Source organism: Adelges cooleyi, unplaced genomic scaffold (genome assembly GCF_023614345.1).
Source record: "Adelges cooleyi isolate 19-005CV unplaced genomic scaffold, UGA_ACOO_1.1 ACOO_flye_CR_arks_rails_tigmint_CR_PRNA_574, whole genome shotgun sequence".
NCBI classification, from domain to species: Eukaryota; Metazoa; Arthropoda; class Insecta; order Hemiptera; family Adelgidae; genus Adelges; species Adelges cooleyi.
Window position 1 is genome coordinate 9,021,875 of NW_026096268.1, and position 23,189 is coordinate 9,045,063.

The 23,189-nt window shown below is 35.4% G+C and overlaps 3 protein-coding genes across 4 annotated transcripts; 1 reads left to right on the plus strand and 2 right to left on the minus strand.

Annotated features, from left to right (window-relative positions):
* Window positions 1-414: 414 nt before the first annotated feature.
* On the plus strand, window positions 415-2,574 carry LOC126843288 (probable tRNA (uracil-O(2)-)-methyltransferase). Its single transcript, XM_050580704.1, has 4 exons — window positions 415-958; window positions 1,025-1,338; window positions 1,415-1,639; window positions 1,710-2,574. The coding sequence occupies exons 1-4, from the start codon at window positions 622-624 to the stop codon at window positions 2,490-2,492; spliced, it is 1,659 nt and encodes a 552-aa protein (XP_050436661.1). The 5' UTR covers window positions 415-621; the 3' UTR covers window positions 2,493-2,574.
* A 169-nt stretch (window positions 2,575-2,743) lies between these two features.
* LOC126843289 (protein rogdi) lies at window positions 2,744-5,170 on the minus strand. 2 transcript variants are annotated; one of them, XM_050580707.1, is made up of 7 exons: window positions 4,796-5,170; window positions 4,621-4,692; window positions 4,432-4,560; window positions 3,985-4,145; window positions 3,786-3,906; window positions 3,457-3,663; window positions 2,744-3,381 (listed from the first exon to the last, which is right to left on the minus strand). In XM_050580707.1, exons 1-7 carry the CDS (start codon window positions 4,871-4,873, stop codon window positions 3,307-3,309), a joined length of 843 nt encoding a protein of 280 aa, XP_050436664.1. In that variant the 5' UTR covers window positions 4,874-5,170; the 3' UTR covers window positions 2,744-3,306. The 2 variants fall into 2 exon arrangements, with proteins under 2 accessions (XP_050436664.1, XP_050436663.1); XM_050580706.1 differs by having other exon boundaries at window positions 3,457-3,666; window positions 4,796-5,169.
* Window positions 5,171-10,449: 5,279 nt separating this feature from the next.
* Window positions 10,450-20,336, minus strand: LOC126842775 (uncharacterized). The gene is made up of 2 exons (XM_050579916.1): window positions 20,244-20,336; window positions 10,450-11,723 (listed from the first exon to the last, which is right to left on the minus strand). The coding sequence occupies exon 2, from the start codon at window positions 11,703-11,705 to the stop codon at window positions 11,079-11,081; it is 627 nt and encodes a 208-aa protein (XP_050435873.1). The 5' UTR covers window positions 11,706-11,723; window positions 20,244-20,336; the 3' UTR covers window positions 10,450-11,078.
* Between the last annotated feature and the right edge of the window lie 2,853 nt (window positions 20,337-23,189).

The window sequence follows — 23,189 nt, forward strand, 5'->3', positions numbered from 1 at the left end:
TATAGCTTATGAAAATAATGTTTATTTGGTAGCTTATAATGAATTTCCAAGATGGGTAAAGTAATAATACCTGTTTTTGAAGATACAATCCGACCAATCGATTATTTGAACGGAACAAACCGATGGTATTCGACTCTAATAATTTCTCGGTATTTTTAAGTGTAAAATCATACTTTTTAAATATAAATACAAATTATTAAGACAATAAGTCAGTGTATATAGAAAAAAACAAACGAGTCACAGAAAAATGCAAAATAGTACTTTTAAAGTCAATTATTTGCAACTGTCAAACTGTTATCTGATCATAACACCTCAGTTATATTTGTGCACAAGACATTGTTTGTTTATAAACTCTTTGGAACACAATAGATATCGTTATCAACATTTTCTTATCACCAGACGGTAGACATCAGTTACTGGCAGATGCCTGTTTTGGTATTCACTATTTTTGGTGTAATGCTAAATGCAACTGTTTTTCGAATTATAAATGTTATTTTTTACTTTTTGTTTGACATAAACAAGTAGTTCAGCTTGTGATCTACTATGTTGACAGAACCTTATTAAAAATAAATTATCAGTTTGACGTTTGCAAATTTATGCCAGCGACGCAAGCGGTTTATCATGAAATGGTTTTGGAGGACTTTAAAACGATCCCAATTGGCCGTGGAAGACTTAACCGTGGACAAATATTGGGGAGCTGTCAACGTTTGGAACACAAAACCCCATTTGTTGATCAGACATTTGATGGGCGCCGAACGGTTGTTCCGGTGTTCGCTCAAAGCCGATTCGACCGACCTGCTGAGTTTAGTAACCGATCTACCCGTCGATTGGTATGAAGAGCCCGACAAGTTAAATCGTCTCGGTTTAAGCGGTGGCGACGATATCATCGTAGAAGTATGGAAACTCTTGACCAAAAAACCCGCCGACTGGAATGATTACCTACGACTGAGCATCCTCGGTAAGTCCTCGGCAATAATTTAATGTTCAATTAAATTATTATGTCATATTTTTAATTTTGTTCTAGACACTTCATCTTGTACAGCTGTGTTTTACGATTTTACGCCTAAAAGCGGCAACGTTCTAGAGCCGTATGTGTATAGTATCAGTTTCGTCGACGGACAGTTAGAACTAAAACTGGGCACACTTGAGAATAAACCGGAGATACATGAAAAATCAATGTTCTGGTTGACCGAACTATTCTTGCCCAAGTTTACGAATTGGGCTACCAACGATAAAGGGTCAAAGTCTACAATAGCGTCGTTGTCCCAAGTTTGCGTTAAGGAATACTGTCATTTGTACAACCGGCTAAAAGAAAAATACGCAAAAGCGTTGATGAAAGTAAGTGTTTAAAGTCAACAACAATTGGATTTCGAACGGAATTCACCGAAAATATTGTTTCGTTGTCGAAAATCAGGTTTGGACCGAAGTGACGGATCCAAAAAAGTACATACCCAAAGACATAGCCACGGCCACGTACCTGATATTGTTGTGGGACAAAACGAAGCCCACCTTTGTCGACATGGGTTGCGGTAACGGCCTGCTCGTACACATATTGAATAGCGAAGGATATCCCGGATTTGGTGTCGATCTCAGGTCTAGAAACATGTGGGCCCAATACCCAAAAACTACAGTTTTAAAAGTAAAAAATCGGATTTTTTATCAAACGTTTCACAAAATAAAAAGAAATTAACATTTTTTATCGTCCACAGGTTACTAGCGTGGACCCGTCATCGCCCGAATGCAAATTTCCTGAAGCCGATTGGATCATCGGTAACCACTCCGACGAGCTGTCCCCGTGGATTCCAGTCGTCGCTTCTCGTAGTAATTACAACTGCAAGTTCTTTTTGCTTCCGTGTTGCACTTTCGAATTGGACGGCTCACGTTATCAACGCCGAGACTCGTCGCTCAGTCAATACCACGATTACCTCAGATACTTGGAAACGACCAGCGCGGACGTGTATAAATTTAACGTGTCAGTCGATCGCTTGCGCATACCGTCCACCAAGCGTACGTGCTTGATCGGTCGTGCCAAGGACTACGAGGAATGGCAGTTTGAACAAGTCGTGGAGACGGTGGAAAATTTCGCTAAATCCAAGTTTGGTGACGACGTCAAGTTTGTGCCGAGACCCGCAGAGGAGAAGGTCAGGAATTGTACTAGGCTCGACCGAGACTTGGTCAGCAGCGTAGTCGACAGTGTCGTGGGCGTTTTGACGAGACACGAGAACAGCGGTTGGACGTGTCGAGTCGGCCTTGAAGAACTGGCCAAAGAGATAGGCGGAGAGAGACTGAAGAAGCTGAAAAATGAATGCGGTGGCTTACAGACGTTACTGAGGAATCACAGGTTTATATTTGTCGTCGAAAAAGGAAGTGTCGGATTTAGAAAACCGGTAAAGAACGTCGGCAAGGTATGGAAGAAACACAAATGTTGGTTCTACCACAATTTCCCAGCCAAGTGTCCGCTCGACGATTCCGAATGTTGCAACATACATTGATACGAAAAACGACAAACGCACGACTCGTCTTCCAACGTTGTAATTTGTATTTTCTATTGCAATACAGCTGTTTTTGTTTTTATTTGGTTTCTTTTGCATATTGAAAAATAAAATAACCGTTTATTTTTAATTTTTAAGACGAGTAGAAAATAATTCGTACAAAAATTTCAAACTAGATAAGTTTATTTTCGAATTAAATACGTTAACAATTGATTTCTAGTTAGCTTAAAAATATTTAAAAAAAAAAAAAAAAGAAAGAAAGAACGTATACACGCTTACATAAAAATGACTTAATAAGTAATACAAATTAGCACATTCTTCTAAAAACTACCAAGTCAACAAACGTTCAGATCTAATTATTGTCCTAAAACATTATAATATTAACGATAAACCTAAATATTGGATTACTTAAAATTAAAACATAGAAGAATACTTGCACATAGCTTATACACATTGCCTCGAAACTATAATAATTACTAATATCACACAATACTGATGTTTATATATTATAGTAGGCGTGAAATTTTTTGGCGTCGACTCCCATACGAGTGGAACGAGTGAATTAAAGACGTCGTAGAACGTGCAAGTCGTAAAAAGTTTTCTTAGGGTTACGTTAGACGATAGAGTTTCAATTTAATCGTTTTCTAAAGTAAAGTAAAACTACACATTGTAGCTAAAAAAGGGTTTTGAAGAACATTTTTTTTGGTAAACAAAAAAAGAAGAATTTTCCGTAACGATTATCATCGCACAAACGCTCCTGTATAAGTAATACATCGAAATAACATTTAATTATTATTGTAAAAAGAAAAAATACTTATGAGTGTATAGCTATGGCCGAAACCGGCCGAGACAACACGGTAATATCTCTGTACTGAGTGAATACGCAGATCTGAAAAAAAATTAAAAACATTGTAATGAATTGTTTTTGTTAAAATTATTTATGAAATTAACGCCGAAGAATCACCTTGTCTTTGAGTTGCTGGGCCAGCTGCAAAGCGACCGTAAACAGGACTAGGACTTCGTTCAACCACGGCACCGTGCACTCGGCCTGATAGGTGTCGTACTTCATCGAGCCGTGCGAACTCGACAACTGGTAAACGGCGAATATCAACTTGTGACTCTGTATGTAAAAACTGATTGCCAAATCTTCGGGCAGGATGGGCGTCAAACACTTCTGAAACAAACGTAACCAATGGCTTAGCAATTTCACAGTGTTCACGGACGGGCTCAACGTCGCCGCCGTGCCACAGACATGACACAGCGACGTCGTTGCACTTTCAGCGGCTCATTTACCATGTTTCTGCTTTTTATCAAATCATCGATCGTCCGTTTGCGCGGCACTATCAGACTGGTGCGTCCCCTTTGCAGACATCCCAACAATTTGCGCAAAATGTGCAACACTTCTTCAGAGGAACTGGAAAATTTCAACGATCGGCATTTAACAACGTTTGATAAAGAAAAACCAGTCTCAATATGTAATTTATCTATATACTTGAAAATAGTTTCCTTGTCTATTTTTTCAATGTGCAAAATGGCTTGTCTCAAATGGTTGCCGGCGTCTTGCACTTGGTGCAGTTTCCAAGGGCAGTCGTGACGTATGTTCGTACGGTACATAATCTGTTGTTGATGTCGTTGTACTTTAAATTGTATGTCCTGCGTTAAAAAAAAAAAAAACGAGAGAAATTTTAGCGTAAAAATACATATTTCACAATTGTTTGGAGAGTTAATAAATTAAGAACAATGATTTGCAGTTTTATTCCTTAGTTTTGTACTTAATATTTTTTCCCGATTTGTTAAGATCAAATAATAAAAGAAAAATGAAAATCTTAAAAGTACAATAACAGCTGCTAACAAATAAACTCGTCGAGTAAGTCGGCCAACTGTAAGACGTTTGTTACGGCTAGACAGGACGATTAATGTACGAAAAAGGCGTAATTACCGCTTGTAGTATGGTGTCGCCCGAAATGGAGACGATACTTTTCAGCTGATCGGGCGATGTGGACAGGACAAATTTCTCCTGCTTAATCGGCACTTCGCTGTCCCACGACGGAAAACGTCGGACGCATTCCTAAAACATAAAACAGACGTGTGTGTGATGCACGCTTTAACTAGGTCGACTAGAGCTTACGTGGAGTATGATGTTGAGCTGATGCAAAATGGAGTGGACCTCTTCGTTCAACACCCATTCGAATTCTTTTTGCTAGAAAAGATAAAAAAAATAAAGAGTTTTTTTTTTGTTTGAAAATCAAATTAACATATTGTGGTGTTAAGCGTTTTTAAGTTTTTTGGGTGTCTGTACTTACCAGGCTCTGATGTTCGAGTTTTTCGCTGTCGGCCATTTCGGCTGTCGTTGACGTCGACGTCGACGAAGTGGTTAACATTTGGCTTTCAGACGGTCGACGAAGACTTACCGTCCACCATGGCCGTCTATGGCCGTTGCGTTCCGTTTACCGCGTTCAACAAAATATCATATGCCCGACGGCGACTCGGCAAATGGTATTTGTTATCAATCAACGCTGTGGTTTCTCGCTACGACACACACACAACAGCCTTAACATTCCATCGTCGCGCCGTGATAGTGCCGCCACTGGCAGTTGTACATACCGCGGGACGTGTGTCGGGACGGTACGGGTTAATTTATTGTTTCGTTATCGAAAGCTGTGCTGCAGTTGTACAACTCTGATTTTTGGTGACCGAAAGTGGAGTTACGAGGAGGAGGAGGAGGAGAAGGCCAACCGCCGCCGCAGTGATAACGAGTATCGCCTGCGCGCTCAGTGTGACCGCCGCTTTGGCTTTTCGACCGCCAAATTTAAAAAAAACAAACTACTTTTTACTTACCAAAACACACTAATAGGCGCAATTTGAATACAAAAAGCAAAATTTAGGTGAGCTTAAGCTCTACATTTTCCAGGTATTTAAATATCTATGTTAATATATTACACTACAATTAACAAGTATTTTAAACAAGAATTGTTTTTTGTTCTGCAAACGTGTCTCCAACTTAATTGTTTATGTTTTTACAAATTTGTCATATAATTTTTTAATGTTTTATAATATTGACAAATCTGTAAGTGAACCATGCAAAAATCTTTGGTTATATTTTTATATTTGAACATTTTCATAAGCAGAGATTCTAATACATAAATCCGAAAAACATTAAAGGATGCTTATTTCGAAATGGGGGGTGCTCATTCCCTCCTAAGCCCTCCCTAATTAATAATAATTTATTTAAAAACAATTATTTTTAAATATACTTGTTATATTTTACTATTATTTAAAGCTTGGGCATTCGTTACTATTATTTTCTCACATAGTCGAGTCAAAATGAATTTAGTTTACCGAATTGGGTCAACTGTAAAAGTATGTTCAATTCGTCTCACTTATCACAACCAAATTGTGTTTTAGTTACAACAGTGTTATTTTCCGTGCGCTAATTCATATTCAAAGGGCACCGCCAAAAAATAACGAATAAATTGAATTTAAATAATTGGTTTAAACTTTAACAACGGCGCAAACCTAACCCGTTTGGTGTTTTTTTTTGGGTTTTTTTACCTAATCTGACATATACTTGTGTATGAAATTTGTATGGTCGAATAAAGTCATGACAAAGTGTATTTTCAAAACAGGCAAAACGTAATTAAGACTTCCAGGTTTTTTCTTATCGAATTCCAAATGGGTATGGTGATGAACAAAGAATCTAAGGGGGCGTTTCTTAATTAATACATCACTTTTTTTTGCCCTTCAGACGGTAACAATAGTACCAACCTAGCGTTTATGCATGAACTTACATGGCTTCTCTTGAAAACAGAAGTTAAATAAACTGAACTGGAACACGGCCCGTCTATATTATGTTTTCTAGAGATATAAAAATACAATTAATTTTTAACATGCAACATATACTATTAATTACTCTAGGCTGTCTTTTGATTATTGGTTTCTGGCTTTTGGGAAAAACCCCACTAATAATAGTGATAACAACGTAGAAATGTCCGAAGATGGAAATACCCAAAAACAACGGTTTTTTGTTTTCGCTTTATGGTGCACCCGGTATACCTGTATATATGTCACAGTGTTTATGAACAACAATGCAAGGAATTCAAAGTTTTCATCATTGTGCGACGACAACACAGGGACCACAATCCCTGTTGGGTCGAGCGAAAACTAGAACAAAAAGTTGATGTGTTTTCCTTTGTCAGTCGTCTGATTCGTGACTAGGTCGACAGACATTTTCGTAGAATATCGTTTTCAATTTTATGTTTATTTTTAAAGACTAAAAAATGTTTATGTTGTTACACAATTTTCTAAAAAATAAGTATAGGTCGACTCGTAGGGTAATTTACTTCCTCGGCCAATATTGTAATACTGCGAACGGTCATTATTATTTTTTAAGCACAAGGATCGCGTGGTCATGTTGTGTTCACCGGTAACCCATAAGAATAATAGTAATAGTAGCAATAATAATAATAATAATAATAATAATAATAATAATAATAATAATACTATAGCTATTACGGATTGTACAACATTTCACGAAACCGGAACGAACGAGTTCAAAGGCCTTTTTCGCGTGCGCCTCTTATTATTATTTTTTCTTCACTTTTCCCGTTGGGTTATTCGTATACTTGATATGAAATCCAACATAGGTATTGTTTTTTTGTAAGCAGCCACAGATATTTATATATATATATATATTTATACATAATTAACTAGGTTATAAGATTTGGCTACAATGCACTATTATTTCTTATCAATCATCATTCTTATCACTGTATAGCTCTTATCAAACAATTTTTCCGTATCGCCTGATTTTAACGCTGAACAGGTTATTTGGAAGGGAGTCAACTGGTAAAAAGTGCACGATCGAAAATGAGTCGTAAGGAGAGAACGGGAAAAGGATTAGGGAGATGATTTGGTGTGGATATGGATGGGCAAATGATTATAGGGGTGAGGATGCAATGGTTGGAAAAGAAAATCGATCATCCCTGGATAACTGATAAGAGAAAATCAATAATCCCCACGGATAAATATAATAAACTAGTGATAAGCATGGAAGTCGAACGAATACATTTTTGTGATTTATTTGTGTATAAAATAATATGTATAAATATTTATTTATGATTCTACGTTATCGACTTAACTTATAATAATTGTTATAAACACATTTTCATGTGATATATTTCTCAATCCCACCAAAGATGGCGGAAAACGGTAACTTCAATTATCTCTATTGACGACATGTCTATTGTCTACTCTTGGCAATCTAGTTTATTATGTATTTAAGCAGCTTACTATGGCCAATGCGCGTTCCAATATTATATTTTGAGTTCAGCGGTACGGTCACACTGCAGCTCCTCTCTTCACATACTTCATACAAATTCACTAATTGCGACACCCTGGGTTAAACCCACTGATTGGTTTTTCCGTTTAAGTAAATTCCCAAACTTTCCCGGCGATAATAATATTAGATATTCTATCAAAATCATAATGTAATTTTTAAGGGCGTTGAGTTTTTATTGCTCGCTGTAAAATTATTGCGATGCAATCATCATTCCTAACAGCACTCTTGTGATCAAAACATCCTGGTAATGCGATTAAGTCGGATGTGAAAAATCAATAACTCACAACGGCAACGGCAAAATAGAATCAAACGTTGTAAACGTCGAGGGAAAAATGTATAATATAATTTCAATCAAGTCTCGTTACTATGGAAACTAATCATTTCATATATATATATTATATTTTGCACCAAAATCAAATTAATACCAATAGTCGGTATTAAATTAAATTGTTAGTTGTAGGAATTCATTAGCGTTTATTGGTATTTTTATTTTATACACAGGGCTGTAGATTTTCAAATATAATTGATTCGGCCAACAAAGAAAGGGAATAAGTTATCAATTTTCTACACCAAAATGAACAAGTCAACGCTCTAAAGTCTATTTTAAAATGTGCTTTCGAAAACCTCGTTTATTGACGAACGGGGAAAAGTAGGTGATTTCAGAAGAGAATTTAGTTTTGAAAAAGAATGCTTATAATTTGTATTTTAAATTAGTTTTTTTGTTCAAGGGTGTATTATTTGGCAAATAACCCTTTGAAATAACATTTGATTCGTCAAAAGGCTTTTAATTTTTATCTCTTTAAGTTCGCCAACTGTGAGTATCTACTTAAAAAAGTTTTAAAAAAAGTAACCGAAAGTGTTTCCAATGCAAAAAGAAAGAGTCAGCAAATAACAGTTTTTTGTGTTTTTCCAATTTGTGTTTTTTTCTCCCTTTTTTGAATAAACGGTTTAATTATCACCCTTGATACATGATAACTTAATCACACTTGAAAGAGAAACCAAATAAAAATACAATATTCGTTGAAAAATAATTAACCGCGTTTAGATATTTTTATTTTATTAATTATTATTTATTACACTACAAGTGTAATATATTATTTTATTGTTTACCTAATTATAACGAGTTTTCGTCCGGAGAAATTATCAAAAAATGGAACAAACAAAATGTGTTATTCCAATGTGGTGTTAACTTCAGATTTTGCAATTTTCTTCTCCTGTTACAACTGCAATGATACAACGCAAATTAATTTAGTAGTTATTTTTCGTTTTAACTATAAAGAATTCAGTTAAGAAGGGCACGCTAAGAAGACATTATGAGAAAATAATTGCACGAACAATTAAAGAGACACGATGAAACAAAAGACGGGACGGAGGATTTGATCAAATCTCAAGTGCTAAATGTATCATTCGTCTTGGTAGGAAAGATTAAAATTGATGAAGCCGACGACACTTGCTTATACCGTTTTGTGACAAGAAAGAGAGGACCGTGTTTCTGTTGTCATGCTTTGGAAATAGACACAAATAGAGGACATGACAAAAAAAAGTATATTATTAAGGACGAGAGTTAAGAGAAAAGGAAGTGTTAGTGATAAATAAAAACAGCAGATAATCTCCTAGAACCCAATAATTTAATAATTTCTCAGTTTAATCTAATCAGTGTACTTCTTGGTACTTCTGATGCGGAGCTAAGAAGTAGAATTGTTTTTACAGTTCTATCGAAGCGTTTTAATTGAAAGTGTTTCAGTTCCTTTGACTGATTTATGACTTCACCATCATGTACCGTCCCCACTGTGCTGGCTTTTGTTTATTTGTACTCCCCAGCAGGAAAACATAACAAACCGTAGTATAATGGAAATATTCCTAAAAAGTCAACAACAGGTTAAACCTCTACAAGTGCATAAAACGCCAAACCCGGGCACTTTAAAGGGGAAACAGTTTACACCCTGGACCAATTTAAAATAGGGAAGGGAGCAAAAAAATAATACCCCTTGGAAACGAGCTAAATTGGCAAACGGACCACGACGGTACGGTCCGAAGGGTTGCAAACGATTTTTTTTTTGCTGGTTATGCTCCCCTTATATATTATATATTCACTTAACACGGTAGCAGCGTTTGGTCTTTTCCACGGTGGAAATTCTGTGCAAAAAATCACACTAACTGGAGTTATTTCCAACTAATGAAAAATGTTGTATTTTATATTATGTTGCCCTACATCGAAACCAGGTAGCTAACTTGCTGATAACAATATTGTTTGTATAAAGTATTCGATGCATTTTTTACGCACCTAGTCACGTGGTTAACTCAATCAATATCCATCGACGTTTATTAAAAAAAATGAAATATAATAAAATAAAAATACCGTTAACGACACCGTTCGAGCATAACTTATTGGTGTGTATATATAATATATATATATATATATATACATTTTATTTTTTTATTAACGACCCTCTTCTTTTATTCATCGATTTCAAACGATTCGCCCCGTGTACGACCGTGCGGTGTTTGGTACGTGACGCGGATGATGTGGAAAAGGTCGACAAAGTCAGTGGAAAACGGTTTTTTTTTCACAAGTAAGCTCAAATTTTTTATTACAACTAAAAAAATGGATGTATCGTATACAATATGTACAATATATACAGAGGATGTTACAAAAGAACTGCGAGTAGTGCTTAGCGTTGCTTGGTATTTCCAAACTGCACCACAATCTATCACATGGCAAATAAGTAAGGATGTAGTTTAATTGATTAGCCTACGATAGGGCTTAATTGGTATGGAATTTGCAGAGTAATTATTTTTGTGTACTAGAAGTTTCTTCAGATTTCAGGATTTCAATGAGCTTACAATTTCCCATGTGCTAAACCAAACTCTCGTTTGGGTGACCTTCTTCGAAAACTCTGGATCGTCATTCATTGTTTCCAACTATTTGTTGCTGATCTCCACGCGATGATTCATTAGTTGAATCCCAGCAGAGCTGACGTGCCAAAGGATAGAACAGGTAGATGAATCATCGCAAGGATCCAAATTGTTTGAAGAAGGTCATTGCGAGTTGGTTTCGGCATTTTGACAAGCTAGAAATCTGTAAACTATCTGATAGCCTGAAATCTAGAGTCTATCTATGAACAATTCATGAGTTCCTACGTGAAAACCCCAAACAGAACAGTGGAAAATCGCAATGAATGGCTGTAAAGTTGGGATTGGCATATTTTGACTCTCTGCTGAAGCAGGACACGAAGACATCCCACGTATCAGATAAGTTTGGAGAACACGTGAAAGTGATGGGGCGTCAACAGGGGTAGTCCGTCAGGGCTAGCGGTCAGGGTGGAGTAAAACTTCACTGTACTTCGGTCTTTGGGAAGCACCGAAAGCCGAGTGCAGTCCACTAGCACACTGCCGAGACTGGGTTGGGCGAAACCGCGTAGAAAGCACCGTCTGTCCGAATCGTACTCGACAGTGCCCACCGTATAAGTGCTGGCGTTGACTGGAGGCGATGACGCAAATTCCCGTGACAACAGCTCTTCCACAGTCCGGGACACGTACTGTTCCGCCGACCCATAGTACTTCCCGTCGACATATGCTGACTTGACGGACATGAGGCCGACTTGAATTTGTCTGGACATATCCACCGGGTCTCGTCTGCTCGGTGCTGCCACTAGTCCTTCCGGTTTCGTGTCAACAGTATCATCGGTGGGTTCGACGCGTTCTTCCAGGCACGCCCGGACGTTGAGCTGAACGGAAGCCGTCTTGACGCGGTCTTCCCGTCGTTCTTGGTCGGCCAACTTAGGATCGGCCAGTGGCCTTATCTCCTCTTCCAGAGCGCGAAGCACGTTTTCGGTTACCGGCCAGCTTTCATCTGCTTCTTGATGGTCCGTCATCGTTATCACGTTGAATCCCTGCAATATGAAAAACAAAATAAAATTTGATCAGTTCAGTTAGACATTTTGAGATAGTCTCTAAACCAAAAAAATTTTTCAATTCAAGCATACTGCTAAACTCGGAATACGTTAAACAGTTTTCATTCATCCATGTTTAGGTCAAGTAGAGATAGGAAAGGGCAGGTCAGGACAAAATGGGATTGAATAGGTTCCCATAACGTCACCGTAAAACTTTTACTGATTTACACACTCCCAAATAACTTGTTACGGGATCAAATAAAATGAGAATAGATAAAGTAGTAAGAGGAATCAGTTATCAGTTGAAGAGCCTAAAAATGGAAGGGTACCTGTTAAATGTACCCATTAGCTTCGGATACCTGGCACCACAATTATGGACTAAAGAAAATATACAACGAAGACATGAGAATATGAGAATGATGAGAAATTAACCATGGTATTTTAAATATAAAAAAAGTATAATACATTTTCCTAAGAGTTGTACATTATTAGTATATCCAAATAGCAAGAAAGCTAATTAATAGTATAACAAATCTTCGAACAGTTAGCTGTAAAGGAATATGAAACAGTCAATATACAACCGTTTGTTAAAATTGAAGATCTAATCTTTTAGGACGAACACTCGATGGGTTTGAAGCTTCTCGAAAGAAGAAAATCGCACAAGAGGTTCATTAGAACGACGGGAGACATGTCACGGATCTAATGTGATCTAACAGTACGGTTTGTTAGCGATAAGGCGCATCCGATAAAGGTAAATTCTTGTCAAGTTTGACGTATGCGATTACGGTATCTAACTCGTTACTCCAAGCAAGTCTGGAATGCTTATTTCCTGGGGATTACATTTGAAAACCGTGTCCTTCAAATAAAAAAAAAAAATCTGTCTCGTTTAAACGACAGTGTTCTGATGCAATTCCAAACGGCTTTAATGAGTTAGCAGCTTCAGTAGTTATTTTCAGACGCAGTTTGTAAAATGTCAAATGATATAAAATATTTCCCAATACAACAATAACAGGTGTTGGCACGCGGATGTAATTTAATTTTATATACAATAATCCCCGAAACTTTAATTATTATTAATACAGCCGTTGTAAAAAAAAGTGTAAAAGTGTTTGTTCGATGTAGTCACCATCAAAAGATCGGTTCGTCGATTCTGCTTCGGTTGACATAAATATTTAATTAAAAATGAGAGTAGGGTTAAATTTAACAATTAAACGCAACGACCAGACGGTAAGTTATTTATTTTTTATTTTAATTGTCCGGATGATTGTAATAAAAACCTTTACATCCTATATTATTTTAAAAAGATAGAGGGCGTTTTTGCTTTGTGATACATCTGTAAAGTATAATTAGATTTGTTGCCAAATAAAAAATAGATAATAATGGTATTGCATGAATATTATTCTAGAAAAAAAACTATATTGATAAAATCGGACTTGTCTGGTCGTTACACTTTGTCTAACTTTTTCTCAGCAAACAAACCTTAAGATTTCCGAACATTCCTTAGGTTATCAATGGAGTTAGCTAAATAACTCATTTTAATTGTTATGTAATAATTACTTTGTAAAGCTACACCTTCGCCGTTCCGTTTTCTGTATTTTGTTAATTAGAGTGTAAATAGATTAATTATGCAAAATGTGCAAAACAATATTATACATAATGTAGGCGAGTGACATTGGAAATTGATTGTCACAGGGGAAGAAGGGTAGTAGTCCATGTATGAAAATTTTAGAGTATAGTAAAAATACACTTCGTGAATTCCTCTCCCTCTTACATAAGAACAAAAAAAAATCACATTTTGTGCGATTCTACTAAAAAATGTGAATATTTAAAAAATCTATTGACATAAATAAAAAAAACAAATGGCATATATTGAAAAAAAACTATTCGAAAATTTTTTTTTTCATAAATGGACTACTACCCTTCTTCCCCTGTGCCCTTCAATTATTTTAACCTAAAAAGTGTTGACCCCTACATCGGATCAATAGTCGTTAAAACTTTTATCGCCAACAATGCCATTTATCATATCGAAAATTATTACTTAATAAAAATAACTTCACTCGATTTTATACAAACTAAAACAACTTTTAAAAAAAACTCAACCAAATAAAATTATAGGAGTATAATACATAACTGAGCTGCAGTGTAAAACCAAGTGAAAATATTGATTTTTCAATGACGTGGTCGAAGGGGGGGGGGTTGTAGGATAAGAAATTATATTATACCTACCGAGGGCACTTAAAGCGACCAAAAGTCGAGTAAGTTTGTCCTTCCCTAACGAAATTGAGTAAAACCAAACACTGCCCGGCAACCAAACACAAACCAACGTCACTTGCTAGTCTGTTTATATAAAAAAAAATATTTAAAAACAATAGAGTGTTTGCATAAACACAGTTTACATAACTCTCATAGGCAAATAAGGGGTTTTGTGTTGTTTTTTCAAGGGAGCAGCATCTGCTCCAGTAAATATTGAGCATTTTCAATGTAGATGCGTTTTACTTTCAACAGTTTTACTATTTGTGAGAGCTATAATACTGCTAAACTATAATACCACGGCGGTGGTAGTGTGTAAAATTCAATCGAGTATTTCTCGTTTCACGTTTAACGACTTTCGATAACAAAAAAGTAATGCCATCGCCATTGCTATTTTAATTTCGGGTAAAAATAGAAAAGCGACCACGTCCTACAGTGTTTGTGCGAACAGCCAACGGACTATCCCACTGGGCTGTATGGTAATTCGTACACCGGCTTATGTAATATTTGCCGCATTTTTATTGCGTGTGTTCAATATGTGAGTCGACAGCGGATTAAGCAACTGCAATGCAAACTACGTGACGTGTAATCGACGCGTTCAGAATACTAAATAAGAAGCATGGCTTCAAAAGACCGGAAGAAATTTGCTCATCTTCAAAGGGAAACCATGACTATGGTTTTATAGCGCCCACCCCCACAGTGTTTCACACGATTCGACTGATAGTCAATAATACGGATGAGCGATAACAGATAAGGAGAAGTGACAAAGATGGTCGATAGATAACAGATAAGAAGTGATAACAGATGAGGAAGTGTTTTCTGACCTAAATTGACCTAATATAGAGATAAGGGAGTGTGAAAACTAGCGATACATCATAAACAGGGTGTAATAACAAATAAAAATGTGCTTAAGCTAAAGATCAGCTCGGAATCAATAGCTTTTTGGTATAAGGGACTGCACAATGATATACCATACGGCACAACGGAGGAGATTATGAATGATTTGGCCAAAAAGGAAATCACTGTGCCCCATATTACTAACATATTATTATCCAGTTATTGGACTGGATAAGAGAAATTCTATGTGTTTACGTTTATCCCGTTTAGCGCTAATGAATTTTTAACAAAATCCGTGTCAATAACAATTATTGGTGGCTTGAGATTGTATCGGAAATGTTGTACTGGTTAAAAACACAATAGGACGACTTAACGCGCGATTATTCGTCAGCCTACAGTACTCGGTGTTGTACTACAGTGTTTATAATAATAATAATAATATTATCTTAAATTATGTATTATGTACACGTCCCGACTATATATTATCTGATGTATACATAATAATACACTCTCTTTAGAAGTCCTCCCACCGGATGATAGATGGGTTTCAAGTGTTTTTTTTAAACCATAAGGGCCAATTTTGGGTGGACATAATTCAATTTTGCGCTAATTTTCAATAAAAATGCAAAGAAAAACAAATCACAACTTATCTTATATCGCCTGAACACCATAAATATGAAGAAATCCCTTTTTTTCTCTCACAATATATGCATAGGAAAAAAATTCGGATTCAAAACGATTGCATTATTTCAGCGAATTGTGATCGCATATTTTAAGATGATGATTTCTAATATAATTCTAAGCACAAAGTCACTTGCAAGGAGGTAAAGATCTTTGGCAAGCTACTACTTATAAGATCTCACTGACGCGGTTTTTTTAAATACATCTGCACACACTTGTTGGGATTATATCACCGTGGACTCCGAAACCTTGAATCCCCTTAAACATCCCTTTTTAACCCTGGCCCGATAACACGGATGAAATTAATTTCATGTTTTGCCAGGCACGCGCCATCGCACTAACACAAATAATATAATAAAACGCCGTTGTTGGAATGATTCGGATTGATCCGAGCACGAGGGTGGATATTATTATATTAAGCTCCGAAATATATAATATAAAATACAATAAACGCCGGGGAAGCAATTTTTTATTGACAATACACGGAAAGGGCGGGTTGGCGGCTGAGGGGTGTCGTGGCAAAAAGCCACGATAAACGTGATTCAAATATATTGGAACACTTCAAAATTCGATTCGCTCTTCGCGCACAAAGATTTTTCACAGCCCTCCTCCTTTAATGCGTGTACCGGTTATGGTACGTTTTAAGAATCGCACGAATAGACCTATCCTAGAAGAGGCATGTAGAGCTATAAAAAAACGCTTCTGTGTCTGGACTTTTGTTTGAAATTTAGCTTTTTGAGTAGGTACTTACATACATTATATGATGTTGTTGTAAGGCAAATTTTTCTTTCAACGTAAAAAGAAATGAATAAAAAGATTTAGAAGAGTAAAATATACATATTATTGCACCCTCGCGAAACTTGCAATGGCGGTAATGTTTATTTAACTTTTTATTTGACATACATGATTTATGGCTGAGGGTAGGTTCAAAATTTCAGTAACACTTTTCAGTAAGATCAAAATCTGTCCCGTTAAAATACTGTTTTGTGCTTTTATCGATTTGTTTACTCGGTCCTCGACAAATAGAAACATTTGAACCGTCTGAGCTGTTCAGTTCAGATTAGGAGTGGGTGTACGCTAAAGAAAATATTAATAACTCAAAACAGTCTCATTGAAAGGGTAAAAATTGTTTTTATACTTTTTTTTAAGTATATATTGCATCTGTCTATTTATCTAAAATATATAAAATCATCTAAATCACGAATTCGACGCATTTCCCCTTCAAAATCGAGAAATTATTTTAATTTTTTTTTTATTAAAACCCTTGTTATGGTAAACGCGGTGGTCGTGCCGGATTAATAACATTAAAATAAAACGTTGTTGGAAATCAATGTTTTACACAACTGACTGGCCCCACTGCCGACGTGGGTTGTGTGCAAAGGCCAAGAGAAACGACGGTCAACCCTGGTGTGTATAGGTATAGGTTTGGTATGTATGTTTGTGTGTGTTATTTTCCAAAACCGTCTCGTCCTTCACGCGCTTTCTTGTTAATAGAGAAAATAAGCGACCCAGCCTATAGCTATACAGAATATATATATATATATATATATATGTAATTATATATATTACACGAAGGGTAAAGGACCTCGACGACGCAATAAAGTCTGGTGCGTGCGAGATCGATAATAATTCGCAGGGGGTGAGAGCACAACCAACCCCTAAAATGTATAACCTACCTACACCGAGTTAAAGTGATCATAATGTGTTGTGTGCGGATAGACGACGAGTAAGTATGCCTATACGTACACAAGGTGATCAACAGTGTGGTCCATGATCACACAAAATTTGAAGATAAACATTTTTTAAAAAAATGTCAGCGTTTGGATTTTTCGTTCGTTTGCAATGACTTTGTAAAGGTTCGAATACAATATTTATTGGGTTTTTACAACAGTAGCGCAGCAATTTCTTCCCATTAAATAATAATATTGACTCCCGGCCAACCGTCGACACTGTCATCGTCACTGCGTTTGAATAGGTAGACAACAACCGCTTGTCTATCATCATTAGTGTCTTGTCATCGGCGTTCTTGTCCATTTAACAATGCAAACTTAAATATGAATTTAATTTTTATCGTTAATATGTAGCTATTAACACTTAGACACATTTTCAAATAGATATTCGTTTATGGAGATTTTTTTTTTATTTTAAACAAAAAAAATCTATTTCAATTGTCACTATAAGTAAGCTTAATAGTGTCTTTTATGCGAGGGGTTGGGGCACCGACAAAGTTTGTGCTCGGTTATTTGAAAACGTTGAAATATAAAATATTATATTTTCGCCTTTAAAACGTACACTTCTGACAAATCATGGCGTTTCGAGCCGATAAAAATTATTATATAATATAATAATGTCCGCCGAATTCCGTCCGGTCTTCGGACTTGCGCGCAGTGCGCTGAACATAATATAATTTATTTTACAAAGAAAAAATAATAATAATAAAAAATCGGCCGAAGCAATATCGACAAGGAGAATTACTTATACGCCCGACCTCGAGGGAAGCGACTATATATAGGATAAGTATATTATGTCAGCAGTCTGCACATACATACTTACTTCCCTGCCACGGATGGTTCACCTCCCGCTCAACCGTCATCCAAGAAAAAATATAGCAGTGTTCCGTCTTGAACCATTAAAAACGAATCGATCTGATGTACATTCGCCACAGCTTGCCGTTGATAAATATCACCGGTAACCTACTTCTATAATTGTCAAAACGAAAATATTATATAATATAAATCATTGACTTGAATCACAAAAAAAAACGCACTTGCTAAACGACCAGCGATTGTTTGGCACACTGTCTAAGGGAAAAATTATTATTCCATACTATTTTTACTTGAGATTGATGGCTATGAGTTTTTATATAAATTGAAAAATTATAATATAACAATATTCCAGTTTTATATTATGTCAACCCTGGACAACTGATAAGATATTAATGGTAAGAAGAAATCAATAATCCGCACAGATAAATATAATCAACTAGATTGCTAACTAGTGATAAAAATGGAAGTCGAATGGAACCATTTTTTTAGTATTTATATGTGTATGAAATAATATATAAATATATCTGTGATTCTGTGCTATTGGCTTAACTTAAAATTGTTGTAAGCATTGATAATAGTTGTAAACATGAGATAACGTTCTAAATTCCGCAAAGATGGCGGAAAATGGTAACTTCAATTATATCTACTGTTGGCATAAACACTTGAGCAATCTAGTTTATTATATATTTACCTGTGATAATTTCCAAATAACCGATTATCAGCTGATTACCTATTCCAGGCACTCCGAGTCTAGCAGCACGCTAAATCTGAAGGGACTTTTTACTTATTTTGATAGGAATAACACGTTGAATATGTTTAAGAAAATCGACGTTTCGCGGCTGGCTGATCCCATTTGAGTTTGAGATTTGTTCGAGCTTTTGTGGAATTGGTTGATTAAACGTTATTTCGATCTAGCAGGGATACCGTGGCCCAAGTTCCTTTTTTATGGACGAGCGACCGTCTGGATAAAACTGAACCACATTCCCTTTAAACCTAATGGGCCCCAACTGTCAAATTTGTTTAGTCAGCGTTTAGTCGACAATCGGCTTTGAACCCACTACGTCAAAACGAAATCCCCGTCTCGACGTTAAACGCCAAAAAAAGATTGTACGGCCGTGTATTTTATTGCCTTTATGATGAGCATTATGATATATATGTACAGTTGACAGCCGTTCTTTCTCTCTTCTCTCTCCACAGTTACATGTGTGCTCGAGTCTAGTGTATGAGAACATCTAACGTTGTTGTACAACCCGCCATTTCAAGACGCGTTTAAAAGACCGGAAATGAAACGCCATACTTTAAGCCTTAAGGATTTGCGACAACACGACCCCGGACGAGATAGAATAACGATATAAATCTTCCAGACGTTTTGTGAAAAGGCCAACATAGTTTCCATCAAACATATGACACTACATATGTATGTATTGTGTCGCTTTAATATTAAACAAAGCATATCACATCATATTATATGAAACTTTAATCTGATTTTAGTTCAAATCCCAGACTAAGTAGGTTCGTTAGGTTAAGTTACATTATCAGCAATTACACAACAAATCACGGTAACATTTAATTAATCTGAAATATTCGATGACATTTTCGTGCCTAAATAACATTAATATGTTAGTATTTTAAGACTGATCAAACACAGTTAATAGACGTTGAAACATTATTAATTACTCAAAATTGAAAGAAATAAAAGAAAGGTATTATAATTATATGATTTATCCCCAAGTTCAAAAAGTTAAATAAACCAAATCCAGCACAATACCTTCGGCAGCCGAGATCTTTTTTATTAATAAAAAAAAAGTGAGAAGATTTTTTTATTAGATCTCATTGCTATGAAATCAAAAGGAAATAATGGGAAACTAGCTGATAAAAATTACGATAGTGATAGATAAAGAAGGACCATCTGATAAGAGATAAGAAAATGATAGGAACGGTGTTTGATATGGATAGATAAGGAGAAATGAGCTGATAAAAGAAATGATGTGTTACTCAATTTGTTTATAGGATTTGTGTGTTGTATCATGCCTAAAATTAAACTATACAGACAAAAAGGCCAACCGAGCTTACAAATCAATTATTGAACTCAATCGATTTCGGATAAGATTTTTTTGGTCGATTATAAATTTGAAAACGATTATGATTTAAAGGCGCGTTTCCGTGTACAGTATAAGAAAAGAATCGTTATCTTTATGAGTATTACCTTTATTGTTATGCTTTTCTTTGGATAAGAACAAACGGCCGGCACGTTATGGGTTTGAAAACCCAAAAAAGTTTTCACATTAGTGTAATTTATCTGTTTATCACAGAAAACAGTCGCATGTCGTCCACCAACTTTGTATTACATGTACTAAAAAATTATTATCCTAAACACGAGCGTGCGGCGATCGAGTGAAATTGTATTTTTATCATGTAAAAAATATATATTCAAGCTGGCAATTTATGAGCACAGGAAATGTGAACTACTCGCTTTTGTACACGTTTTAAAGCCCGTATAAAATTATGGATTGCGGATGGAGGCAATTGAGAAGCCGGCACGTTCTCAATGCGGACACGGTTAGGGGACTTTTATTTGTTTTTACCACCACACACTGTCGGTGTGTATTTTTAGGCTGTCGTAGCTTAAACGGACATACAGTATACACACAAACAATATAGTTATTGTCGTTCAATCATACACAATAATACATCATGGGCATTACGCAATTATGGTTTGTCCAGACAATTGGTGGATCACAGTACTTTATGAGTAAAATTAGAGTGCACGAGTACAATACCTTAACACAGTCGACATATTGATCTAATAAATATACTTAAATCTTATTTTTTAGTTGATTTAAATGTTATTCGATATAAACAATTTTAATTTTCCTAGAAAAAAAGTTACAACAGTAAAACGTAACTTTTATCTGGTAACACAATTTAAGAGGATCTTGTATCTTGTAACCGGTTACAGTAAGTTGAGTATAAATCAATTAAATATTGTTGAAACTTTTTGATAGTTGAATTACATCAAGTACACGTAAAATGCAAGATACCACTCCACCCGTATATTATGGAATTGGGTATAGGTAATTTTTTACAAAATCCCAAATTAAAGGTTAAACTGTGATGTGCAATTGTTAGTTCAGTAATTAGATATTTAAAAAGAAAAAAAATTAACAAAAAACTGTCTCCGATTTCTTGATACAAATCTTACACAAATCATCTGAAAGCTAAGGAGCAAAGGAATAGAATGCGCTTAGTGATTATTATTTGGCGCCGTCCGACTTGATTGTGCAACAACAAAGAAGCCCACAGGAGGCAATAATATTATGGTATGAAAACGAGCATACTAGTTTTAATGAAGTTTTCGCAAGAGTTCACATCACATTAACGTGTCAGAAATTGCGGTTATCACAACTCGAGCCCTAAACCGCATTAATATTAAAATAATAATATATCGGCGTGGGGGAGAACTCTCATCGCCTGTCAAATCCACCCTACTAAAAAAAAAAAATAATAATAAAAAAATATAATATTATGTAAATGCAAAACGTTATCCCATATCGATGTACGGTGTTCGAATAATGGTTTGGCCTTTAGCAAACTCAACCACTTGTGATATAACTATTATTAAATTAACCAGTATATTATATTGTATTGAAGGACACAAAAAACGACTGTTATTTTTTTAAATGAATAAATTCGTATTTTTAAACTAAATAAAACAACTGTAGCCGATTCGAATAAACCCTAAAGCAATTATTGTCTATAATTTGTTTGTAAAATGTAAATCTAAAGAAAGTAACGCGTCAACTCGCAAACAAAGGATATTTTTAATGTGCTAACAACGTTTTATGGTTAAATTTAATTTGATTTTTGTGTACTGTGAAACAATGTATATTGTTGCGCTTTGTCCGTGAAAAGTTATCGATACAAAATGTTTACCACATTAAATCACATCGAACATCATTTGTATAGTTTCAAGTAAAAAACAAATGTGTTTTAACGGTTAAAAAGTTTCAAAAGTTAATCACTTACTAAACTTTTTATTAATACATAATTGATTCGTTTAAACAATATTATGGCGTGATTGAATTCTTTGTACAGCCCAATTGGTTTTTTTCTTTATAATGCCTTCTAAAACAATGATACAACTTTAGTAATCAATATAATAACGATTTTAGACAGATCTAAAATAAAAACCCTAATTTAAAAAAAAATAACTATTTTTACTATTTACTTTTTCCATGTATAGAATAATTATTTTTACATTTTAATTTATTGTAATTGAAACAGTTTGCCACTGTTTTTTAGTCCAACAAAATTTAAACTATAAGAAATTACCTTAATTTAAACGCGAGAGGATTATTGATCTACTTATTTTTTGTAAATTTATACTTCTCATCCTTTTCCATTTTCACCGATCCCCAATTTTTTTTTTAAAAATAGCAGTTATTTTAAATGTGCCCCGGCCGACGACAGTGTAGACATTATAATAGATCAAAATATATTTTTTATCAATAAATTCAATTTTAATTTTGTATATTTCGAACGAAATCAGTTTGATGTGGATTGTTGAAAAACAAATTTCTCCTTTATCTGCGCAATACTCTGTTTGGAGGACTATAGAGACGCCAATAATAATAATAATTTAAACCTAGTAGGAGTGTACCTGGCGTGACCGTAAGATATTTATATTGTATTTTTTTCCTTTGTTTTTATGCGTTGCTCAAAAGAAATACTATCCGCGTTTGTTTTTTTTTATTTTCATTTTCCGCTAATAGGTTACTCGGAAATTCGTTGATTTACAAGTATGACCATTTTGTGGGGGGGGGGGGGGCAGAAAATGGCTGATAATAATATTTATTATTTTTTTACTTAGATAAGCGAGTTAAAAACGCAAAACGGTCGAACAAACTCACTCGCTCATAGCGAATTGCGGCGCTCGCCAAAAACGTTATGTAAGCGGAATCGATTAAGCTTAGAAACTAAATGAAAATAATAGCAATATAAATGCCACGACTGCACCACCGGAACAACAGCCATTGTTTCCCCGGTTTAAATAAACGTCAATGCAGAAACCCGGTTGGGCTTGCTTTCCAATTTACTCTATTCGAGTCCCCTCTCGACTTGACTATTGTTACTCGCCCCGTGTTCACTTCAT